The 23,421-nt window shown below is 41.4% G+C and overlaps 1 protein-coding gene across 6 annotated transcripts in view; it reads left to right on the top strand.

Annotated features, from left to right (window-relative positions):
* Positions 1–22,859, top strand: part of Tfap2b (transcription factor AP-2 beta) — a 28,539-nt gene extending 5,680 nt beyond the window's left edge. For 2 of the 6 annotated variants that reach the window (XM_047558799.1, XM_047558802.1), the window contains 7 exons: positions 3,901–3,961; positions 11,325–11,544; positions 13,374–13,492; positions 15,515–15,656; positions 18,485–18,744; positions 19,789–19,851; positions 21,060–22,859. In XM_047558799.1, the coding sequence (XP_047414755.1) occupies positions 3,901–3,961; positions 11,325–11,544; positions 13,374–13,492; positions 15,515–15,656; positions 18,485–18,744; positions 19,789–19,850 (864 nt within the window). In that variant the 3' untranslated portion in view covers position 19,851; positions 21,060–22,859. Of the gene's footprint in view, positions 1–3,900; positions 3,962–11,324; positions 11,545–13,373; positions 13,493–15,514; positions 15,657–18,484 lie in introns of all 6 variants that reach the window. The other 4 variants (XM_047558803.1, XM_047558804.1, XR_007109524.1 and 1 more) reach the window with 3 other exon arrangements.
* Positions 22,860–23,421: the final 562 nt, after the last annotated feature.

Genomic DNA, 23,421 nt, shown 5'->3' with positions numbered 1-23,421 from the left:
CTTGGGTCTCATTCTCCCATTAATACTCTTCTCTCCCAAATGCCGATATCCCAGTTGAAGGGGCATCACGTGTTTATTTCTTAAAACAAAAGGCTCAAAACACTCCCTCACCCACCCACTATCCCATATGCAACCTACACAATGGAACCTAATTTGGTTGAGAATACTTGTTAAACTAAACAAAGAAACATCAAAGAAATGATTCCTAAAAACTGTGATTCTGAGAAGGTTTCCTTCCCATCCCACAATTTAAATAATCTACAGAAAAGATAAATATAGTTGAAGGGTATTTAATTGACATTTGGATCTCCTTTGGTATCATTGTATATATTATATATCATTTTATACTTACCTCTGAAGTAAAACAAAATGAAAAGGGAAAAAGAAAAGAGTGCTCCAATCCTTCTTCACCTTGCTGAAAAAAATATATAAAATGTGACAGCAACAAATGCTGTCTCTGTGTGGTCTATGATGGTTTATTGTTTTAAAAGAAACTCGGTTACTTATTTTTTTAAAAAAGGCAAGATTACCTGATTTGTGATTTGTGGCTGGATTTACCCACTGTAATAAGAATGATGGTTTGTGGATTTAACCAAGCTTGACTGTCTCTGTTTGGAGATATTGCTCATTTTGGAATATCACATGAGAAAGGAAACATTTCATAGGTTTTTTTTTTTTTTTTTTTTTAATGCTTTGGGGTAATGTGTGTCTCAGGGGGAAAAGTTTTTAAATTAACCTTTCTGAGTATGGTTCAAAGTGCTGGATAATGAAAGTGGATCAACTCATCACTGTTACTCTTGGTGGTGCTAACACCAGCCATGTTACTTCCACCCTGCTGGCCAGGGGCCTTGGGCTCAGGCAACTGAGTTGTTTTCTCCAAAGAGGGAACAGATTTCTTTGATTTAGTTTTTTAAAAGCCAGAATTTTGAGGGGTTTTGAGTATTTTTTTGAAATGCAAAGAGTGAAGTCAAAACAGGGTCAGATCCATGAGTATTTTGGAGAATATCCTTATGAAAGCATGGGAAAGGATATAGTGTTTATGTGAACAGATTATTGTTGCTGTCTAGAATGGAGACTGCAGAGGTGGAGAGAGCTTAGCAATGAGCCCTCTCTTGCTCCCTATCTCTCCTGACTCCCTATCTTTTCCTTCTCCAGCTTCATCCTAGCCCATGGCCTGCAAGGTGCCCTGCAGGACCTTCTCAGGACAACCTTCAGTGCAATAGATTGCAGGGAATATACCCAGTGCTTCTCCCAGCGTATAAATAGTCTGTGCAGGGACAGTCCCTATCTCATTCTACATGACAGACCTTCTGATGCCAGAGTTAGATTGACAGGACACAGGGAAGGTGACAAAGACAGGAGAAGATGGGTACCTAGGATCAGATACCCAAATCCCAAGACTGCAATTTGTCTGCTCCACTTCCAAGTTAGGGATCTGGAGTTCTGGTGCTAAAGTTCCACAGTCCTACCGGATTTCAATATTCCTTGAAGCTGCCTTCAGAATGGGTTGACTGCACCAGACTGGTCTGTACTACTTAGTACTTAAAAGGGGCAGGAGAGTTCCTTGGCCTGAATCTCAGTCACTTGTTCTATCTCAAAAGCCTGATGTGTATGTGCTTGCAACGCCTGTGTGTGTGTGTGTGTGTGTGTGTGTGTGTGTGTGTTTGTGTTTCTGGATACTTCCAGCCACAGACCAGACAGACCCCAAGGGTATTGCCCAGGCCTGTGGGTCGAGGGTTGGGGGATGTTGTGCGACCCAGAGGCACACACGCAGGGCCACCGCCCTGTGAGAGAAGAGAAGGAGAGCTAATTAACCAAATGCTTCTAATATTTTTTTAAATGAAACTATAAAACCCTGTCAATTTCTATTTCAATTTACTCACTGGGGCTATTAAACTAGCAAATCACTGTTTGGGTTCTGGGTATGCTACATTTCACCCATTGTGTGTGGGGAGGGTAGTGTTAAAAACTCAAGAAAAATGGCTACAGAAAGACTGAAAAGGGAAGCTAGATGACACTTAGTTTTTGATTTGTTCGGTTGCCATGTACACCCCTTCATCTTCACATCTTTGCTCTCTAACTTTCCATCACCTCTACCACCCATGAATATAAACATAAAAAGATGTTAAGTCAACCCCCCAAACACACACACACACACACACACACACACACACACACACACCCTTGTGTCTTAAAGCAACCCCTGGTATCACTTTTAACTAAAGAAGTCTAGTAATTACGAGTCTGAGTTGTTTTTCTGCGCTTCCGCATGCAGTCCTAATTAAATCTTTACGATCCTCCCTGTGACGATTAAGCGCCAGCATGCTGCGTGAATATCCTGTACAAAAACCCAGCAGGCGGCCGTAATTAGATAGAAAATCAGACAAGAGCCTTCTCATTAACTACCACAACTACCCCACGTCGCTGATGAGGCGTATATACATATTTACGTACTAACGTGAGGGTGAGGTGTGGGGCTCACGGGTCCAGGCCCGTGAAAGCGAGGGTCTGATCCTGTGTGATCTCATCCATAGTGTAGACACTGCGCGTAGAAAGCGGTGAAACGGGTGTGGGTGCGTGTCTGCGTGGCCAGGTCGCCTGCGGAGCTATGAACAAGTTATGCTAAAAATTTTAAACAGTATACTATTTCTTAAGTTGCACATGGCATGTTGCAACACGGAAAACAATTCTTATGGAAAAATAACAATTTTTCTCACCTTTCTGAGAGCAGAAGGGTGACCATTAAAAATGGAAAGAAACAAATTAAACATGACCCCCTGATGATGAGATCATCCCAATTCCCAAATGCTGCTTGTTTGGGGTAGACAGTCTTTCTTATGATGAACACACACCCTGTCTGGGGATGCAGCATGGGTGGGTGGGAAGTGCTTTGTAAACAACACCTCACTCCCAAGCCCTTTTCTTTATACTTCTCTATTGAGCGGGTGACCAATTGGTTCAAACTTAGTTGAACATTTCAGAAAGATCAAGCATTTATTTTCATTGGTATGGGGGTTGAGAGGAAATGTACTTTTGGACACTGGGATGCACAGCCAGACTCAGTTGCTCTACATCCAGTAAGAAACTTGCTCCAACAACTATTTTCCCTCAGAAGTGCTGCCAATCCTGAGTTGAAACTTTTCTTTTCTGGGCACAGAAGATGAATGTTCCTTGTGATTACTTAGGTACTGACTGGGAAGATCCTGAACTTTGTGTGTGTCTGTAGTTACTGTCTTCCTACCAGGTGTGCTTCTTGCTGGGAAGCAGCATCAGCAGAGATGGGAGGGGCAGTACATTGTGCAGGTACCTCCAGGGATTGTCATTGTGAAGCAAGAATCTCACAGCTCACAGGAACATGTATGGACTGCTGTGGGTGTGCGGTCCTGGAGACTTGCAAACGTGTTCTTATGTGTTACTGTTTGCATTCCATTCCAAATTGCTCAGACTTTAATTAAAATCCCATAATGTAAACTATTATGTATTCGTAAAATAGCTCTGGGGTTAAGAGGCACTGGGATAGAATGGAAAACAGAAATTGCTTTTAACTAATATTGGTGAAAATTTTTCAGCTGTTGCCAAATTTTCACACTTCATAAGAGCAAATAATATAAAGGTTTACATATCTATGTAATATCTATGTTTTATATAATAACTTAACCAATGTTGCATCCCAGATGTCTCCCTTAGTTTCCCTTTTCCTTTTCTTCCATTGGAAGAATTTATAATTTGGGTGAATTTCATTTCTATGTCGATTTGGAGGTAATAATGATAATAATAAAACCTCCCTTTGTGTATTAATATAAATGGAAATATAAAAATTCCAGTTTAGAGTGACATGATTTATGTGTGCAATTCTTTAATATCCAGTCAATTTGAATAGTGATGTTTTTATATTCACAGTCAGTTGAAGATGCCAATAACAGCGGCATGAATCTATTGGACCAGTCTGTCATTAAAAAAGGTATGGAATATTCCTCCCAAAAGTAAGCAAAGTTTTCCTATGCTTTAATGTCTTTATGATGAGGTTTCACTTTGGAGGAACTCAATATTTTATAAAATACAAACGTCTGTTCAGGATTATAGTACAATTTCAGGGAATCTTCTTCCCTGAAATGTGGTGAGGAGTGAAAACCACAGACACAAACCCCGATGAGAGAAACAGAGGGACATACAATTGCCATTTTTCTCATAATATATATGGTAGCCATTCTAGATTTATCTTAAATAATTGAACTATCATAATGTCTGGAACTGGCTAGGAAACACTGGTTTCAAGAATGTTCTATAATCATTTCATCAATAACTAGAGTTTGCTGAACTAAACTATCATTGAGGCAGCTTCTTTTTTCCTTCTTTTTGTTTTGATTTTTTGATGGTAATTTTGTTCCCAGTTCTCTGTGTTTTATGAGTTGTTTCTTCTTATTATTCTTAATTGTGCCAAATGTGTTGCTAAATATGCGCATCCTGAAAAGCTAAGACAGCCTATGCATGTATCTAAATCTTCCTACATATGCACTCATGATTTAGTGTGACTGTGGAATCACCCCATACTGTTAAAGGGCATGTGATATTAACAAATGTTTGCAGTCTCTTGTACAGCTGTAAGCAAAATAATTAACTAATTAAACTAATTAAATGTAATTACAATAACTCATTTCAGGCGTATTGCAGCTGCTTAATTTTTTCCCCTCTTCTCTGACAGTCACTGAGAGAATGTTTGGCGATTAGTGTGGGTGCCGAAAGGCCTGAATGTCACTCATGCCACAAATTTAGGAACTTGAATGTGTAAACAGTGCAATCTTTAATTATCACAGGAACTGGTATTTGAAAACACAATTTTAACTACTGTAACCCTTTCTTATCGATGCTCCAGAAAGCCTGCCTTATGTTTGGTGTTAACAGTCCCCAGTTTTAGTCATTCATGATTTACTTGAGTCATTTGACATTCACAAAAATAGTTAAAAGAGGAGATGCTCTGCAAAGTAATCCATCCAAACTGGGAAAGTAGAAAGATTACGGAATAAGGATTACAAACAGGGTGAGGTATTCTAAATTATTTTCCTTTACAAAGGTAAGAACTATAAGAGGTAGGCAGAGGAAGCAGTACTTGATATGATGCCATTTGGCTTGGGAATAGATACCCTAAAGAATAGTAAGGTGTGTGTGTGTGGATGGGGGACGATTTCAGTATTGCTCCAAACACCTCTTTCTTTCTTGTTTAGATAATATCATTTCAGTCTTTAAAGCCAGCTTTTGGATTTGCTAAGATACTCAGCACTGGTGCTTAGACTTGCAGCTGTGCTGACAGCTCACTTTCACCATTTCCTCTTGGGTCTTCTCTTTTGGTTAATTGCTGGTTGATTGGAGTGGGTTGAGGGAGGAGTTTCTCCATTGCCTCTTTTTAAAATTTTTCCATTTTGCTTTCTTTTATTTCCCCCTCCCTTTTCATGGAAAGTTAGAACCACTTAGCACGGGGTTCTGTATCCTAGCAACATCATTTGAACTGGCAGTGGGACATGCCCAACAGATGACCAATCAGAAATGTTATTAATAGTCAGGCCAATAAAAATATTTGAAACATAGCTTGCCTAGCAAAATGGAGCTGAAAATATTCTTAGATGTATGATGCTTTGGTTGCAGAGCTTATATATGTTTGTTAGGGAAATGTGAATATTTATGTATAAGATCATCTCCAAGAATAAGAAAAGGAAAATATTGACTAAAGTTGCTGGTTGTTTTTGGAAACACTGGAGTACTTTCTTTGTCTTCAAAAGCTTTTAACAAAAACAAAAACAACAACAAAAAAGGTACAGCTTAAAACATCTAAGTAGCACCCAGTCACTTTAATTGATTTAGGGGAGTGTGATGAGTATGAATGTTAGGTCAATTCCATTATTTGATATTTGAGATATTTGCTTTATTACTTGAAGAAAATATCCTAATAACATTTTTATCTTTGAAGAGCCATAGGCAAAATAGGAATAAGTGGTTGTTTATTTTTGTAACTCACCACGAACCACTTAAAATAAACTTGTGGATTCATTAGCCCCTTTCCTGCCCTCTGGTCTCCCAATATTGCCTACCCTTCCCCCACCCAAATGAGGGATGTCTCTACAAGATTAATTTTATAAAAAAGGTGAGGAAGTTTTCTCAACTGAATATTCTAAATTTCAACAACTGGCAAGGGACTTAGTTGCTTAATTTATTTACTAATGGGCCTTTAGATATATTTTTTACATCTATCTCATTAATAAAAGACCAGCAACTGATCTGGGTTTGAGTGTTTCTGCCTCTGTTTATGAAGTCATAGACTTGGGCATAAAGGATATATTTCTATTTTTATGGCTCTCTCTCTCTCCAATTATGGCAAAGCTCCTACTAAAATTTAAACAGTCTACATTTTTTTTTTTTTTACCTGTGTTCATATCAACCGGTAGATTATAGGCTCCCTCTCTTGTTATGTTTGCTATCTGGGCTTAGCTGACATTTCTGAAGTAATTTAGTTAAGAGGAAATGAGTTGTTCCCAGTAGAGAGAGCAAACGAGTGGAGTGAAGGTAGCCAGCGTGATAAATGGCTCTTTCATTTGAAGATCTCCAGAGCTCGTTTACGGCTAATTTTCTGTATTGGCCCCCTTTGAGCTATTAATGCAATCGGCAGGGACCGTGGCCCCTCTCCTCTTAGCTGCCCCATTAGAGCTCCCATTAAGCTGCCTAGTCTCAACTCCATGGCAGGAGTGGGGGGGGGGGGGCGGGTAATGAAAGGTGCTTTTTAAACTCTCCTAATCTAAACCGGCAGAGGGTGGTTAATACGATTTGAAGGGGGCTGGTCAATGAGCAATCAATAAAGTAATAATGAGAAGGATTCGCTACATTAACAGTCTAAAAATCCAACGAGACATTAAAAAATCATTCTTAACTCTCAGTTCCATTAAGATTAGGAATGGGTGGGGATACCCAGCTAATATAAATGATCATTACCACCATAATATAACCTACCTAAAAAAGGCTTACCTACACTTTAAGAAAAAGTTTTTGGTAGAGAAACAGATTGCCAATATGCAATCTATTTGACACCTTAGACAGCAGAAAATATGCTGGGATTTCTTGGAAAGGCTAGTGTGGCTGGAGTCCAAGGTTCAAATGCTGTGACTGTGGGGCATTTTTATTGGTCTTAGGGATATCCTGTTTGGTTAGTTTCAGTTCAACCTCCATTCTCTACCATTTTTCCCCGTTAGTTCTGGCCCCTTCCCCACATAAACACTTTTATTTGTGTGGATTTTCTTAGGGAGGAGGGACAAAGAAATTGCCAAATCTGAATTCCAACGGGATTTTTAGAGATTATTCCTTCTTGCCTAGAAGGTAAAAAGCACAAAAGTCTGTCAGAGTCCCTTAAAGATTTAAATTTCCCCTCAAATAAAGGGGTTTGCATTTCCAGGACTGACTTTGGATCCCAATAGCTATGTATCAAATAGAGACCCTGAGATACATTTCAGTCACCCAGGGAATGATTGAAGTTCCTAGAATTTCAAAACTGAAAAGGTTAGACACTCTTCTGCACTCCTCCAATTGTGGAAACCCTACAAATGCAGAGAAAGAAAGAAGAAAAATTACTTTCTAAAGGTTCTACACACCAAATAAGTAATGAGACCCAACTCATTTTTCAGCTTCAGATTGTCCCAAATGTTGCCAGCACTGGATATTTGAGGTTTTTATATTACAGCTTTCTTTGGGAGAATTATTTTCTTTCTCTTTCCATGATTTCAGTGCTCACATTTATACAAGTGCTATACATGTGGAGTAAAATTTAGTGCTCAGGTGATAGGTAGGGAGGTAAATGTGAAGAAAGGATTCTCTGCTGGTGTGAAGTTATTATTTCACTTTTAGGGACCATTATAAATCAATGCTAAACCTCTTGGTTGCTTCCTAATGTAGTTTACATATTTAAGTCAGAGCACCTTTCAAAGCAAATTACCCTTTCAATCTGTAAAACATGTTCATTTCTTCCCTCCTTCCCATCAATGGATCCTGCGAAACAAAGTTTTCAAAGTTATAACTTCATATTTCTTTAAAAAGAAGAGATTAAGAGCTAGCCTATTAATGCTTTAGCTCTGTATAGTCCACCAATGAAGAATATTTTCTCCAATTATTTTACCTTCCTCTATCTTAAAACTATCACGAAGCATTGAGCTGTTTTTAACCTTATTTTTTTTTCTTCTTCCCAGCATAATTCAGAGGAAGAGGGAGGGGAATGAGTTTTGTATTTGTAGAATCCAGAAGTTGGCCTTGCCATTCAACTGAGAACTGAAGAGAGGAAAAACTCCCTTTTAATGTATGCACAGAAAATTGTAAACATGTAAAGAACCTAAAGCTTCATGCTGGGTTTTGCTATGCTCCATTTCCTTACCATTTCCTGCTGTCACTTTAAACCTATCTTAGTCATCGCTAGGTTCTGTGAGCAGGAACAGTGTGCTCATAATTACTAACAAATCAACCGGGCCCTGTTGCTCTCTGGGTTTATTGATAAATTGGAGAAAAGCAGCAGAAAAAAAAAACACAAAAATAATAAAATACTGGGTTAATCAGCTGAGGTACACAGGTGTGAGAGTGGAGAAGGTAGACAATCACAGAACTTTATGGACCTAAATGAAAAACTGGGACAAAAATGTGAAGAATCTAGCCTAGGGGACCAATAGGAGGCCAGGACAGGAGAGAGATTTAGAACCTGAGGATACAGAGTAGAGTGTAGGAACATGATTTGGATACTTAAATCAGAAAATGGAAATACAATCTGAATCACATTTGCTCACATTGTAATTTGGGGTGGGGGCGGAAAGCTCCTCTAAGACTGTAGTGTGCTGATAGAAGCTGACTGGATTGGGGTATTTACCTGAAAATATATATGCAGAGAAGTACAGCCCAAGGGAGGGAGCAATGTACAGTCCCCAAAGGAAACTGCTCTTGTCAGGTTAGTCAGGCAATTAACAATAGTGAAATTAGAGAGCAGGTTATAAAGTGTCTCTAAAGGTCTGGTTTTTCAAGAAATCTGGCATCTGGGATTTCAAGAAGTAGGTACAATTCCAGTGTTCAGGAGATATTTGGCTATTCAGTGAAGAAGCTGAAACTGAACTTTGTGTTTTCCGTTTAGTGATGATTTCTTCGTTATTAAAATATCCTAGGTAATACTTAGGGATAAAAGTGTTCCTGAGTATCAGAGATGAACTTTTTATACAATTATTTCTATAGTTATCATCATGTTAAAACCACAAAGAACCATGTATATTTGGGGGTAAATTTTTTCCAAGTTTACCTAATGCTACTTCCAATACTTGCAATTTTTTGTAATACCTTAAATATGAATCTGAAATATAGGAATCAGCAGTGCTATGAAAAATAAGATACATTAAAACAGATGTGGATATTGTATACAAGAATTAAATGGCAGGTGTTCCCAGCTCAAACACCCATCCATTAAATGACTGCAATTTCAGATTTTACTCAAATCTAATAAATATACTTCGAGTTTTTGTTGCTTCATTCTCTACCAAGAAGCACATTCACTAATGAGAACACATGGAAAATCACAAAGAAGTGTTCCCAATACTCCATGACAGGACAGAAGATCCACCCTGGTACCTAACATCATTCATCCATCTGGAAAAAGGGTTTGGGTACTGTGGACAGACCCAGAGATCTTAAATGATTATCAAGAAGTAGCAATTTGGAGCTTCTATCCACCCACCATGGGAAAACTCTTTTCCACAAGGTATTTGTAAAGAGCCAAATGCAGTTCATAGTGTATGAGATGTAGGACTTACCTTTTTGTAGGAGTCTCCAATCATGGAGGTCTGTATGTTGGAATCTGTAGTAGAAAGATCTGTGTAATAACAACAATGTCTTTGTTAGTCTATTCCATACAAGGGAAGTTATACATCTTGTTTGCCATATAGAGTTCTAGACCCCAGCTAGTAGAAAGAATATATCTTTACCCTGTCAAGGGGATTATAGGGTGAGACAGAGTCTCTATCAAAAAGGTAGTGTGGAAACTTCTTTTTTTCATACTAACAAGATGCATGTTTCAAAACATTGCTGAAACTAGTGATCCACAAATACTATGAAGATTTGGGGGCTTCATATCCCAATGGAAGAAGCTAAGGTGTAGGGCAGATCATAAGACCCTTCTCCAGTGACTTCTGAGGCTCCTAAAAGAAAACGGACTGAAGTAATGTAGAAGTCCAAGGGGCAAACTTTCAGGAAACCAGGAGGTTGACTGTTCACTGCTCCTCATTTCCCACTTTCTAGTCCCACTGAGCTCAGCCTCTTCCTGATGTGCAGATGACAATGAAACACAATTAAACAGAAATACAGGCTGGAGAGGCTGAATGCACCAGCGTAGCAGTGGCAACCAGCTGTCAGCTCTTATTAACTTCTGCATAAAACATACCTTGAGTGCGGTTTGTTATCAATTACTTGCCGAAATGAAACAACTGGGGCAAGGCAAGACCGCTGCTCATATGAATTAGAGTGATTGGTTGATTGATCAGGGCACCTGTTGTAAATCATAAGTGCCTCAAACAATCACCAGCCGGTGCTTTAATTTGTAAACAAAATTCATGTCACTTTGGAATTGCTTTCACTGGAGATGAGCATTTGGGTTCATTTCTAAATGAATCTGTTGCTGTTATTATGTAGGAAAGAATGGGGCCCACTTTAAAGAGATGAGTAGCTCCTTGGGGCCCAACTCCCCAGCTCAGTGGAATCACTTGTCTTTTCTTGGGCATAGCATCTGACAGGACCCATTCTCCTGATTCTATTTGTATATTACCATAGATTTAGGTCCTATTAGAGAGGAGGAAGAGTTTCCATAAAGACCATTGGTATTACTACTTTATATCATTGAATGGTCATAATAACCTTCAGCTCCAGCGCCAAATGAACTAGGCATTATTATCCTCAGGTGACAGGAAACCGAGCGAAGTTCAGTGAAGTGTCTAAGGCCACACCGCTAGCACGGAACAGAATGAGGTTTGCCTCATTTCACAGCACAATCCAAGCACTGAATTGAATGTTTTCTCTGATACTTACCATAGCAAGAGGGGCTAGGGTAAGCGACAGTCAGGTTTCTACACACTTGAGGTAAGTTTACAAGGGAGTGATGGCTTTTGTTTGTTTCCAGTGCCCTGAAATGCACCCTGGCCCCACTGGAACAAACATTTCCTCCACCAGCGTTTCACCTGGCGTCTGTCCTGTGTTCTTATGCAATGACACCGGTCACCAGGACTGAAACCCGGTCACCTTTATGGCATTTTTTTTTTCTTTCTTTTTAGTTCCGGTTCCTCCCAAATCTGTAACTTCTCTAATGATGAATAAAGATGGCTTCTTGGGAGGCATGTCTGTCAACACCGGCGAGGTGTTTTGCTCCGTCCCGGGTCGCTTGTCTCTCCTCAGTTCAACTTCAAAGTACAAAGTAACTGTGGGAGAAGTTCAGAGACGGCTCTCCCCTCCTGAATGCCTCAATGCATCTCTCCTGGGCGGCGTCCTCAGAAGGTAAAAAAACAAAACAAACAAAAAAAAATAGTGTCTTATTGGGGTGTGGGAGAGAAGACGCCTGTGAAACCGCTGGGCAGGCCAACGCGGTTGCCTAGCAACTGGGCGGTTAGAGTCCCTGCGTGGAGCGTGCGGAGAACTGTGGCCGCCACGTGCTACGTACCAGCCGCGCGCTACCGCCTCATCCCTCCGCGCCACGCTGCCCCCACCCTCGGGGCGCGGCGCGCACGCGCAGCGTCGCTCTCCCACCGATTTTTCCGCCCTGGGAACCTTCCGCTTTAGCGTCCTGAGCCTATCTCCTCTCACCCTTGCTACCGGAAAGGACCTGCAGAGCGCTCTCTAGCTGGAGAATGAAACCTATACAAACACACTCCTGTAAAATAGACGTTCCATAAACGCTCTTCACACCTTACGCTTGATATTTCTGTTTTGTTTTAAAATAGTTAGCGACCAGCTACTTTTCGTTTCACACACCACTAATGCGTTGTGCTCCGCAGATTGAAAAAAACTTCCAGATTCTGGACTCCTTCCTTTAATAACATCACCGTCAATAATAACCACTTTGGAAGTATTAGTAACATAACTTGGGCCACTTAAGCGCTGCCCGATATTCCAACCCGCAAACCGTCTCCTCCTTGTAGAAATGAAAGAGATGGTTAAAGATTTAAATGCATCCCCCAAAGTCTTTGCCAGTACCTAAACCCTGTGGCACTGTCACAGACTTGAAAGTGACGTTGTATTACACAAAACTTTCTTTGTACTGGGGATTGAACCCATGGGCACTTAATTAAACTAGATGCCCACCCCTTTTATTTTTATTTTTTTGAGACAGGAGCTTGCTTAATTGCTTAAGGCCTCACCAAATTGATGAAGCTGGCCTCTAATTTACCATCCTCCTGCTTCAGCCTCCGAAGTTACTGGGATTATAGGCATGGGCCACCAAGCCTGCCTGGCGAGACAAAACTTTCTAAGTGAGCCCATTTTAGGAGTTGACAGTTCCTTACTTTTCTAAAAGTGACTGTGTGAATAGTGCATCGAAAGGCGGTCATGTTAACTGGGGTTTTCCTCTTATTTTTGCCCAGTCTTTAGCACATGCAGTGGAGAGCCTCTGGAGAAATTAAGGGTGTGTATGTGTGTGAGACCCAAGAACTTTTCTTCTTTTGAATCCTCTTGCTCTGTCCTATCTTGGTTCCCTTTTCAAAAATGAGCCCTTTGAGCTTCAGAGTGGGGAAGTTTTCATCAAACGTGTGTATGAAATATAGGAGCTTAAAGAGATAATATAAAGTGTTTATTATATAACCAACTCTATGTGTTAGTTTTTCTGCTGTCATGATTATCATCAACATTAGTTACATACTTCAGTTTTCCTCCTTCTAAAACAACTCTGTTGCGTTGCAACTTTTGACCCCTTCCTCAGAAAGCCCACTTGTGCCTTCCACTTCCTGAACCACCTGACACTTCTCAGCAAGGTTGCTCTTACTCCTTATCTGTTCTCCTCCCTGACACCTTGAGAAGAAATGAACCTGTGTGTGCATGTGCAGTTTTTAGCTTCTCTGGAACCTACATCTTAATTATTCCCATCTGGTATTATTTTTTTCCTCACAAGATAAAAAAAAAAAAAAGACTCATTTTTTTTTAATGTTCTGTATTGCAGAAATTAAGCAAACCTCAGCAAACTATCAGCAAATAACCAAAAGGAAGGGGAGGGGGGGAGTGCTAACCTCAAGTTAAAACCTCTTCAAGCTCCACTGGGCTTTAGATTGCTAAGTCTAAACTTTGTTTCAGGAACACTCTGAGGTTAATCAGAATGTTAATTCTTGCAATTTCAGAGCCAAATCGAAAAATGGGGGTAGATCTTTGCGAGAAAGGCTAGAAAAAATCGGTTTGAATTTACCCGCCGGCAGGCGTAAAGCAGCAAATGTCACGTTACTCACCTCCCTGGTGGAAGGTAAGCAAGATGTGTGGCCATTTCACGAAGTGGCTGAGCTTAACTGTCGGCTGGAGGTTGACATTTTACATGTTTCATGATTAACTGGAAATCATTGCGATCGTTGTACCCTTATGAGTTGGATGTCAAGCGACTGCTTGAGAGAAGTTCAAAGGCCCTTTTATTTAGAGGGCACAAACAATTGCAGAGCGGACAAGGGACATATACAAAGGTCCCTGTGCTCTGAAGAGTGATCAGGTCCATCCTCCAAGCCAAGGCAGGAATCTCCTCTGTTGCCATTGGTGTCTGAAACACCTCCTATATGAACTCTTGCAAGAGTAACTCAGAATGCAGCAATCCATAGCGCTTCTTCTTTCCAGATTTACCTCTGAATTGTCACTGCTAGAAAACACTGTGTATACATGATCCCTAATGGTTACTTTAAAATTCATGTCACTCCCAGGATTCTACCTCTTGCTTACTGCCTGGGACTTACTGAAGTATTAATAGCTTAATAAGGCCAATGATGCCTAAGAGAAAATTAGGAAGGGGCTTTGAGAAAACATAGAGGAAGAGTCAGTGTGATCTTCTATGTAGATGTGTTAATTGAGAAGTAAACAGCCACAAGTGTAGAAAACACCTTTTTATTTGCTCATAGGTTTACATTGGGGGGATGGTATTTATGGTATGTAATGAATATGATCTTCGACATAGTCTAGAACAAGGATATCTGCAGTTGAATTTTGAAAGCAGAAAGGAAATACAGCCAGATGGTCATAATGGAGGAAGAAGCAGACTTTAGAGTCTAGCATTTTGGTCACTTTTTTTTCCCTCCATTTTTTATTGATAAAATATTGTGACACTCCTACAGTAAGTTGATTTTTGGAGAAGAGCATCTTAGTGTATTTAAACAGCACCTGAAAGTCATCAGGGCTATAGGCCTTGCACTTTGCCATCTTTCAGGCAAAGTAACTTAGCCCAGACTTACCCTCCAGAGGCAGCAGTCACCAAATTTCCAGACCACACTTATTAGCAGTTGACTCTCAGCCCGGGGGTTTCACATTTTGCCCTTCAGGGAATTGCTGATATCACAATCTTCATTTTGAAAAACAGTCAAAATACTCTTAGTCCAAGACAGATTTTCAAGGAGAAGGGAGGAAACTGGAAATCCCACTGAAATTTCAATATTTGGTTGGCAGTTTTCAATTTTTGTATCCTTGTATGTACCACGCCTGAAGTCCTTTGTTGTTATTATGATAATGATGATTAAAAGTAAGTCATGCTCCTTAAAAATAATGTAGCTAGGGGATAATGTTTGTGATCTTTCCTGCTCGAACCCCTAAGGCTGTGCTTTAAAGGGTAATAATGCCTTATTCAAAAAAGACTTTCTTATAAGCTCTGGAATACTTTAGATGCCCTGGTTTTCTCTATCTGCATCTTTGTGCAATAGAAAATCTTTAAGTAGGAATATATGATGACGGAAACCTCTAAAGGCAGGAAACCTGAAGGCTATATTCTTTAATATTTGTGAACATTTACACACATGGATTTGTTTATACATATTATTTATTAATAAGAAATTTTCCTAATACAATTACAGGAGATGGTGGTAACTTGTAAGTTTTTTTTTTTTTTTTTTTTTTTAAGTAGGTGTTACTGATACTTTAAAAAGAAGGCAGAGCAGGGGATCTGGCTTGTATATTCAACCAATTGTCTACATTGAGTTGTAAGGTGTATCTTGAATTTATTGACCCACCTTTCTCTTAAGACTAAGTGAGTAGGAGACCCCATAGCTATTCAGGGAATGTCTAGCTAGAATTTGACTAGGGAAAGCAGGAAAGATTGGCAAGAGTAAAGTTTATACTCTCAACTTTGATTACAACTGGAGAATCCTCTTTGCTTTGGGCATTTGTCTCATGAGATTGCCTTTGCCCCTAACACCTCCACTGCCATACTGGCCATACTAACAGTTGACTAGGATGTGGCTCCTACCTTTGATATGTTTAGGGACTGAGTGCTAATTCTCTACTGCTATCTTTTCAGGAGAAGCTGTTCACTTAGCTCGGGATTTTGGGTACATTTGCGAAACAGAATTTCCTGCTAAAGCTGTCTCTGAGTATTTGAACCGGCAGCACACGGACCCCAGTGACCTGCACTCCCGGAAGAATATGCTGCTGGCCACCAAGTGAGTGTCCCAAGCCTTGGATCCCTGACTTCCACCCTTCTGACTTCCACCTGCTTGCGAAGAGGCATTAGGGAGCTGCAGTGCAGACCCTTCTCTATGGGGCAATAAAGGAGCTCCCTGTGTCTTGTAGCAGTAGTTTTTGCACCCTCTGGTGTGCTAGAGCTGGCTAGGAAGCAGTCCCAGCCTCCATCAGGTGGACAGAGTTGATGAGCTCTCTCTCCTCAGTCCTATTCTCTATATCCAAGTTTGGCTTTTTAACAGTTCTCTTCTACAAGCCTGGGGATGTCAGGCAGACCTTTTCCAGGTGGGTCTTTTTTCAGTGCTTCCCTGAATCCCTGGGTGCATATTTCTGTCTGAGTTTCACATCTATTTCCTTGTCATATCCATACAGCCATGTGTGCTCGCTCAGGGTGTCTCGATGTCACCCACGTGTACCCATCTCTACCCACAGCTCTAATTACTACGTTTCCAACGTTGCTGTTTGTCATCTTCCACAGACTTGTAAAATTTACTGCAACTCCAGAGGGGAAAATAGTAAATCTCTGGCTAAATTTAGGTCTAGAGCTCATTTGAACTTTTACAGTGGGTTTTCTATTTATTTGATTTACTCCTGTCTTTGGCTTCGGTGTCATATTGTCGGTGTTTTATGGCCAGCTCGGGCCTGTAGTGGGCGGCGCTGCGTGCGCCAGCACGTTTCTCTCGCAGGCGCGGCCTAAACAGCGGCGCTCATTTATTTAGTGCTCGAGGACGCGGTTTGTTCCGTTGACAGCGTAATTTAAAGAAATATATGGAAGGCTGAAAAATCATTTGCTCAAATTTGTCCAGATGTTTTTGAGACGTGATTGGAATTTGATTGCCCCTTTCCGCAGGGTCAAAAAATATTAATGTCCCAGAACTTTAATTGCTTACAGACCCTGGTTTTGGGCTTTGAAGATTTAAAATGTTTGACTCTAAGCATTTGTTCTCCCCAGTACAGAATTTCCTTTTTGGCACTTTGGTAATGAGTACAAACTTAAGGAAAGACTTTAACCATCTCTCCCAAGGATCAAAACCTGGCACCCGCCCTCTTTTTAGAAGATTTTCCTCTGATGCACCAACTAACAACATATAGATATTTGTCAGTAGATTGTTCGGCTACCCCTTGCCTGGTGTTTGGTGTGTGTTTGTAGGGAGTTGTTCTTTCTTTATTTTTTTTTTTAAAGGAAGGGTACTTTAGGGGAAAATAAAAATCAAACCAAAGTGTATAACTCAGATAATGGGATTCTACAAATGACTATTTCCCTAAGGAATGTTTGTCACTGCTCCCCTCTTGAAGCCTTATGGCTTTCTCTTAGGCCGGTGCTTTTTAACCTGGGATGAGTATCAGATTCACCTAGGGATCGTTTCCAAGATATGTATGCATGGACCTATTCCCAAACCCTCTGAATTGGAATCACTGGATGGGGGCCTAGGAGCATGCATTTGAACCCCACGGGTGATTCCAAGAAATCTCTGGCTTAGGAACTGCTCCACTTAGGAAGGAGGAATTACCTAGTTATAGGTACTTTTCCCATGGAGACATCAGAGGGTGTTCTCTATCCACCAGCCTTTAAACAAGTGTTTCAGCTGCTTTCAGTGGATGAGAGAGGAGGTCTTCTGCATTTGGTTAACCACCACACCTGCCAAAGTGAGAACACCTTGGGGAATAGGACACCCCAGGATCCTTCAAACCCAATAACTGCCCTGTTTACCTGCTGTTTAGGTCAGGTGTTGCCAAGTATCTCTCAGGCCATCCCAGAGGGGGGTCTAGGAGTAGATTTGCTGTAGATTTGCTTCTCTTGAGACCCCACAGACCCACAGGCTGGGTGGAGGCAAGTTGCCAAGAGAAGTCAACCAATCTGGGAAGAGCTGTGGCCTGTAGGATGCTGTGTTTCTGCCTGCCAGCGGAGCCAAGCCATTTGACTTCAGGGCTAAAACTTTGCCTTCCACCTCCTATATTAAAAATTTCTCAAATAAGCACAATCTATAGTTAAGCACGCAGAATTTCTAAGACTAGGAGATTTCTCAAAATTGTAGGTGCCTTGAGGAAATGAAAACCTTCAACAAATAAAAATCTATTCTCCCTAGTGTCTTAGTCTACCTTTAGGTTTTATTTAAACTATGTTGGAATTCTTTTATATTGACAACAATCCTGTTATACAAAGATTTTTAGTAGCCCACACTTGCAAAAAAGAAAAGGGAACAAACCATTTTTAAAAAGAGGGAAGAAAATATTTCCCTCCTCGGATTGTGCAGGTGAACAAGTTTGTGCTTTGAATGGAATCAGCATTCTCTCCTAGAATAAACAGTTTCTTGCCCTGGGCCATGCAAGGCTCTAGCAATCTGCTTCAGTGCCAGGGACAGGCTTGTGGCCAGGGGCCTAAATCTTTCAGGGCTTTTTGTGCCTGATCACCAAGAGGTTGGAGAGGCAGGAGAGAGGAGGGGGAAGTGGCTTAAAAGAAATACCAGGTAAGAGCTCAAATGTATTGAATATTCAAAACCAAAAGCTGAAGCTTACGAATTTCCCAAAGCAGAATCTGTATGGTCTTGGAGTGAAGAGGGAAAGACTGAAAGGGGGAAAAAGGCAAAGCTTGGTGGTGGAAGGGGTACATTACCTCCCCACCCCCACTTTCCTTCCAGTGCCAGCTGCTCGACCAGGGAGTGCGCTGGGAAAGGAAACAGAGCGGAATCGCACACATTAGCCTCGCTCTTCGGTGACCGGGCGCCTCTGGGCTTGTGTGAACGTCTCCTTTTTAATGCCAATGACAACTCTGAGGGTGATTTTCTGTTCCTACTCCACCTCTCTGCAGGCAACTTTGTAAAGAATTTACGGATCTGCTGGCGCAGGACCGGACACCGATCGGGAATAGCCGGCCCAGTCCCATCCTGGAACCGGGCATCCAGAGCTGCCTCACGCACTTCAGCCTCATCACGCATGGCTTCGGCGCCCCGGCCATTTGCGCGGCGCTCACGGCCCTTCAGAACTATCTCACCGAGGCGCTCAAAGGCATGGACAAGATGTTCTTGAACAACACCACAACTAACAGGCACACGTCTGGGGAAGGCCCAGGTAGTAAAACTGGCGACAAGGAGGAGAAACACAGGAAATGAAAAAAAAAAAAAAAAAAAAAAAATTAAAAGAAGGAAAAATGTTTTAAATACAAAAGAAAAACAAAAATAATTTTAGCTTTAAAATATTGGATTGGCTTTGGAAGAATTATATTAGGTAGAATACACATACAATCACAAATTTAAAAAAGAAAGCTAAATAACTTAAAAAAAAAAAAAAAACTGAGGCGTACAACGGAGCAACAATATCGGTTCTCGGTGTCAATTTCAAGATACACTTGGAGACAACCGTCCGGATTTTCCACTTCGGTTCTTTCGAGCTTAGTAATACTGATAATAAAAGAAAACTATGATTCCCCCCCCCCCCTTTGGAAAATAAACATAAGACTAAACACGAGAAACGCTAACTTATTGGAAGAAAATCGGAGAAACGTTGGTGTCAGAGCTTTGAGAGCTGGTTGACTGAGACGCACGAACTTTTTAATTTTTAATATTTTTTTTTTTAGGAAACTTGCAGTCCCCGCCCTCCATCTCACCTGACACCTCTCCCAGCCACCCTTTTTCTACGTTGCCCTCCCTTCCTCACACTGTTACGGGAATCTTCGGGGATGGAAATGAGTGTTATTAACCCTTTTGCGTTGTTTCAGTCCCTTTAGTACCCCAGCCCCACCCCGCGTTCTTACTCACCGGTGCCCAACTCCCTGGTGGTTTGCATAACTAGGGAGGGCAAGGGCGGGCAGGGCGGGCGGCCTGCGGAGATGCAGGCGGAGGCCGCAGCTTTTGGTGCCGGCCAGCGGAGCAGATTTTCCGCGGCTGAGGAAAATCCGGACCAAAAAGTTGATTCAGACGCATCATCAGTTCCTTTCAGAAATGTTACTAGTTCCCAGACTTGCCAGCATCTGCATACAGAGAATCTTGCATTTGTTATAATATTTGTGTCATCTACCAATTTTAAGAACGATAGTAAAAAAATATGAATGCGTTGATTAGTATGTAATTCCTTCGGAGGGGTATGTACCATTTCATTCTCTTCTGTTTTCCAAAGCTTTGCCCGCATGGTTTATGAGCTTCTTCAAAGAGGACTTGGGCTTCCTACACAATCTATAAGGTACTGAGAAAAAAAATCCGATCCCTTTTTAATCAAAGCCTGTATGTCAGAATTCTGCAGGTGCACTTCTTTAAAGAAGCTCAAAGGGAATAATTTAGAAAGTGGCCAATATGATGGAAGCAGCTTTGAATCTACTAACATACCTCAACACTTGAATTCCGGTGGTGTGGGGGGGGGGAGGCTGCAAAACGAATTTTAAGAGAAAAGAGTAAGGGTTCTTGCAAACCCCTATATTCTAATAGTATTAACCTCACTTAAAATGGATTCGATCTCCCTGGGCTCTTTGGTGATTGCTGTTTTAGTGGGGAGAGAAATAGCTTTGCACGCAGAGGTGGGAAAGAGGGTGGTACAAGCCCCCGTGTTACTGCAACAATTGCTTTCTTACAAGATGCTTTATGAATGAGGCATTTTCTCTCCCAGACATGCACTTGTTTTGGCATATGATGATACAATAATGCAGAATGAAAGGAGATGTATTTCAGCTTCGAATTTTACCGTCTGGATACACTGTGACTACTCCCAGTGGATAAAGTTTCATGCATTTAATGTTTCTCACTTCTAGCAGTCCCTCTCCTTTCTCCAGCTCTATCTTAGTATTATCATGAAATAAAATCTGGAATCCATTGTTGCATCTTCCTAAAAGCAGTGAAAAATCCCCTGAGGGTAGTGGTGAATGAGATAGGTCTCTAAATTTAGTGAAGGGACAAGCTCCTTCTTTAAACAAAGTAGGCAGGACCTTTGCAACAGCACTGGAAGATAAAGATCCAGATGTTGTTCCGCAAGACTTACAGATAGGATCCATTCAAATCCCTTGGCCTCTCATTTTTGCAACTCCCTACACTGCCTTGGGGCCAGAGGGAAGGGTTGGGATTTTAGGAACCTGCCGAGAGCGTTGCTCAGAGTCGGGTGGGGATTAGGGAACTGGTTTCAGGTCAGCAGGAGGACCCAAGCCACGGGTAAGGACCTACCCCAGCTCCTATCCCTTGCTCCTTTTCGGGTCTGTGGGTCTTCAGTACCCAGTCCTAGACTGAGATGAAAGGAGCACAAAGGCCGGGAACAAGACCTTAGGGAAAGTGTAGACACTCATCTTTGTCCCATTCAGAAGCCCGTGCCTTTGACCGAGAACCTGGACACTTGCATTAGATGTGTTCTGATTGCACAAGGCCGGGAGAAATCACACTGAAAACCATCGTCTCCTTTCCTTGCAGGGCAACGCGCCCCACGCGTGTGACGTTCGAGAGACGCGATGGATGCGCCTTGCTCTTACTGTGCATGTCCTGAGAGCATGTGGGCCACTCGCGCCCAGTCGTGTTGAGGACATAGAATCAGCCGCTGCAGGGGCCGCCGGCAGCACCGGCCCATCTCGCTCTCGGTCTCACCCTAAGGGCTAAGACGACCGAGAAAGCCCCGTTCTCCAGTAGGTAAAGGGGCGGCGCCCCATGGGCTGCAGGCGGGGTGGGGGCCCGGCGCTGCGTAAGCCCTTTGCTACCAGCGACCACCCCGGGTCCCTGCTCCCAGAAGGAAGTGGCCTAGAAATGTCCAAGGAACGGAAGCTTTCCTCTCTTCTCCTCTGTCAGGACGGAAACTCACCCCACCCTCTTGCTCCTAAAGGGGGGAGGTGGAATGAGTTCACTACCCCCGCTCCTTCCCTCACTTCTTTCATGTAGGACCCCCGCCCCCATGCTTTCGTTAGGCAGGCCTGCTACGTTTATCTGATAATTGAGTTATTAAAAGATTTGGTTTCCTTGGGCTTATAAATCAATAAACAGTAGGATTAACGCAAGAGTTTGCCTTTTAAGTCAAGGAAAACGTTTAAGGCAAGACCCTTTGAGCTTTGTTTTTTAAAAAAACAGGTGAGTTGCAGCTCTCGCCCACCCCGGCATCCTTAGACATTTTAGCAGTGCCCGCATGCCCCTTTCTAAATGCTTGGTCCCTAAATCAAAATAGCTAAAATAGATAGGAGTCAGGATGTGGCAGCCGAGCCCTCTCACTTCCACTCTGCAAGTTCTTTTAGAGGCTCTAAACATATCCAGGCCATTGTCTGCCCAGTCCTGCCTCCTTCCTACTTGTAGGGAGTCTCTGGGGAGCAACGAAAAGGCTGTTCTGGGTGAGGATTTCATCATGAAGGGTATCTTTTAACGTCGGCCCCCAATGAGAAGTAAATGTCTTTCCTCCCCTCCCCACCCCCGAATTAACTTGCCTTTTCTTTCCTTTTTTCTGGCCTCTACATCCTTAGCTTTCTCCACCCCCACATAAAGAACCGAAGAGGCTTTCAAAGGCCCGATTTGTTTTCTTTGGCCAAGGAAAGCACTTTCTCTCAAGCATTATATCATAACTTATGAAAACTTGGGTAGAATGGAAAACCCGAAACCCAGAACTCATCACACACTGTTCTACTGGTCCAACGCGTTCCTAGTTAGACTGTTTATAGAAAATTTGTCATCACATCTGATATCCTGTACTTGTAATACATTATGTGGAAAGGAAATAATAATCTTAAACCATCTGATGTTGCCTCAAGAGCCCAGTGTTTCCCCTCCTTTGCTGATGTATATTAAATTATTGGCATAGAGAAATATTGAAATTTGTTCATTTTTTTAAAAAAATGGAGTGAATACTATCCTTTAAATGCCCAAATGGACTCCTCTTTTGAGTTGGTCTTAATTCGCTAACACTGTTTTTTGCCACACAATCAAGAAATATCATCTATTGACTCTTCATGAGAAGAGCTCTGGAGGGTATCCATGTTAAGTTTGTATATATTTATTTATGCTTAATTTAATGGGAATGTGTAAATATGGCGAGCAAGTAGTTTGGGATTATTTATCTGTGAATCTATACCTCTGTGAATGGGTGGTTAAAAAAAAAAAAACACCGCTTGACCCTAGGTAGAATCTTATCTTTTTCTGTTCTTTATAGACAAGCTGTTATGGTATTGGGTAGAAATTGATTTATTGTCCAGTGTTGATCTGATTTACATAAATAAAGATTGTTGTGTTTTTGTTGTGTTTTCATCTTCGGTTTCTTAAATTATGGATATTGTTTAATTCTACAGACAGACATATTGCAAGAAGCTTTTTTCTTTTTGTTCCCCCTTTAAGTACATAAAGCATTTTGTTATAACAGAAATACAATAAATTTTGCTTATCAGAAAAATGAACACTTGTTTTTATAGGTGGTTTTGATTTTTTATAATTCCAAATTGACACTTCTTTCCCATTCTCAACCAGATTTGTAATAAAAGCTCATGTTAACTGTAACTTTTGGTTTGTTTTGCCCTTTGACAATGAGAAACCAAATTTACTTTCCAAGTAACTGAAGGATTTTGGGTTCAAGTCAAAGATGATCTACCTTCTTCGCCTGCTACTGGGGTGGCAGATTAACATGGTATTCCCAGAATATGGTGCAGGAAAGAAGTCTCCTAGGTGTGATGTGGACTCCTGGTATCTGGAAGAGTCAACTGGCCCATTTCAGGACTCAATTTAACCCTGATTTCATCAGCAATACAAGGCCCTCCAAAAATAAATGTAAAAGCTCCCTTCACCAGGAAAAGATTGTACATGTCTTAGG

The sequence above is a fragment of the Sciurus carolinensis genome, chromosome 7 (assembly GCF_902686445.1).
Source record: "Sciurus carolinensis chromosome 7, mSciCar1.2, whole genome shotgun sequence".
Lineage (NCBI taxonomy): Eukaryota > Metazoa > Chordata > Mammalia > Rodentia > Sciuridae > Sciurus > Sciurus carolinensis.
This window is presented reverse-complemented; position numbering and strand designations above follow the sequence as displayed.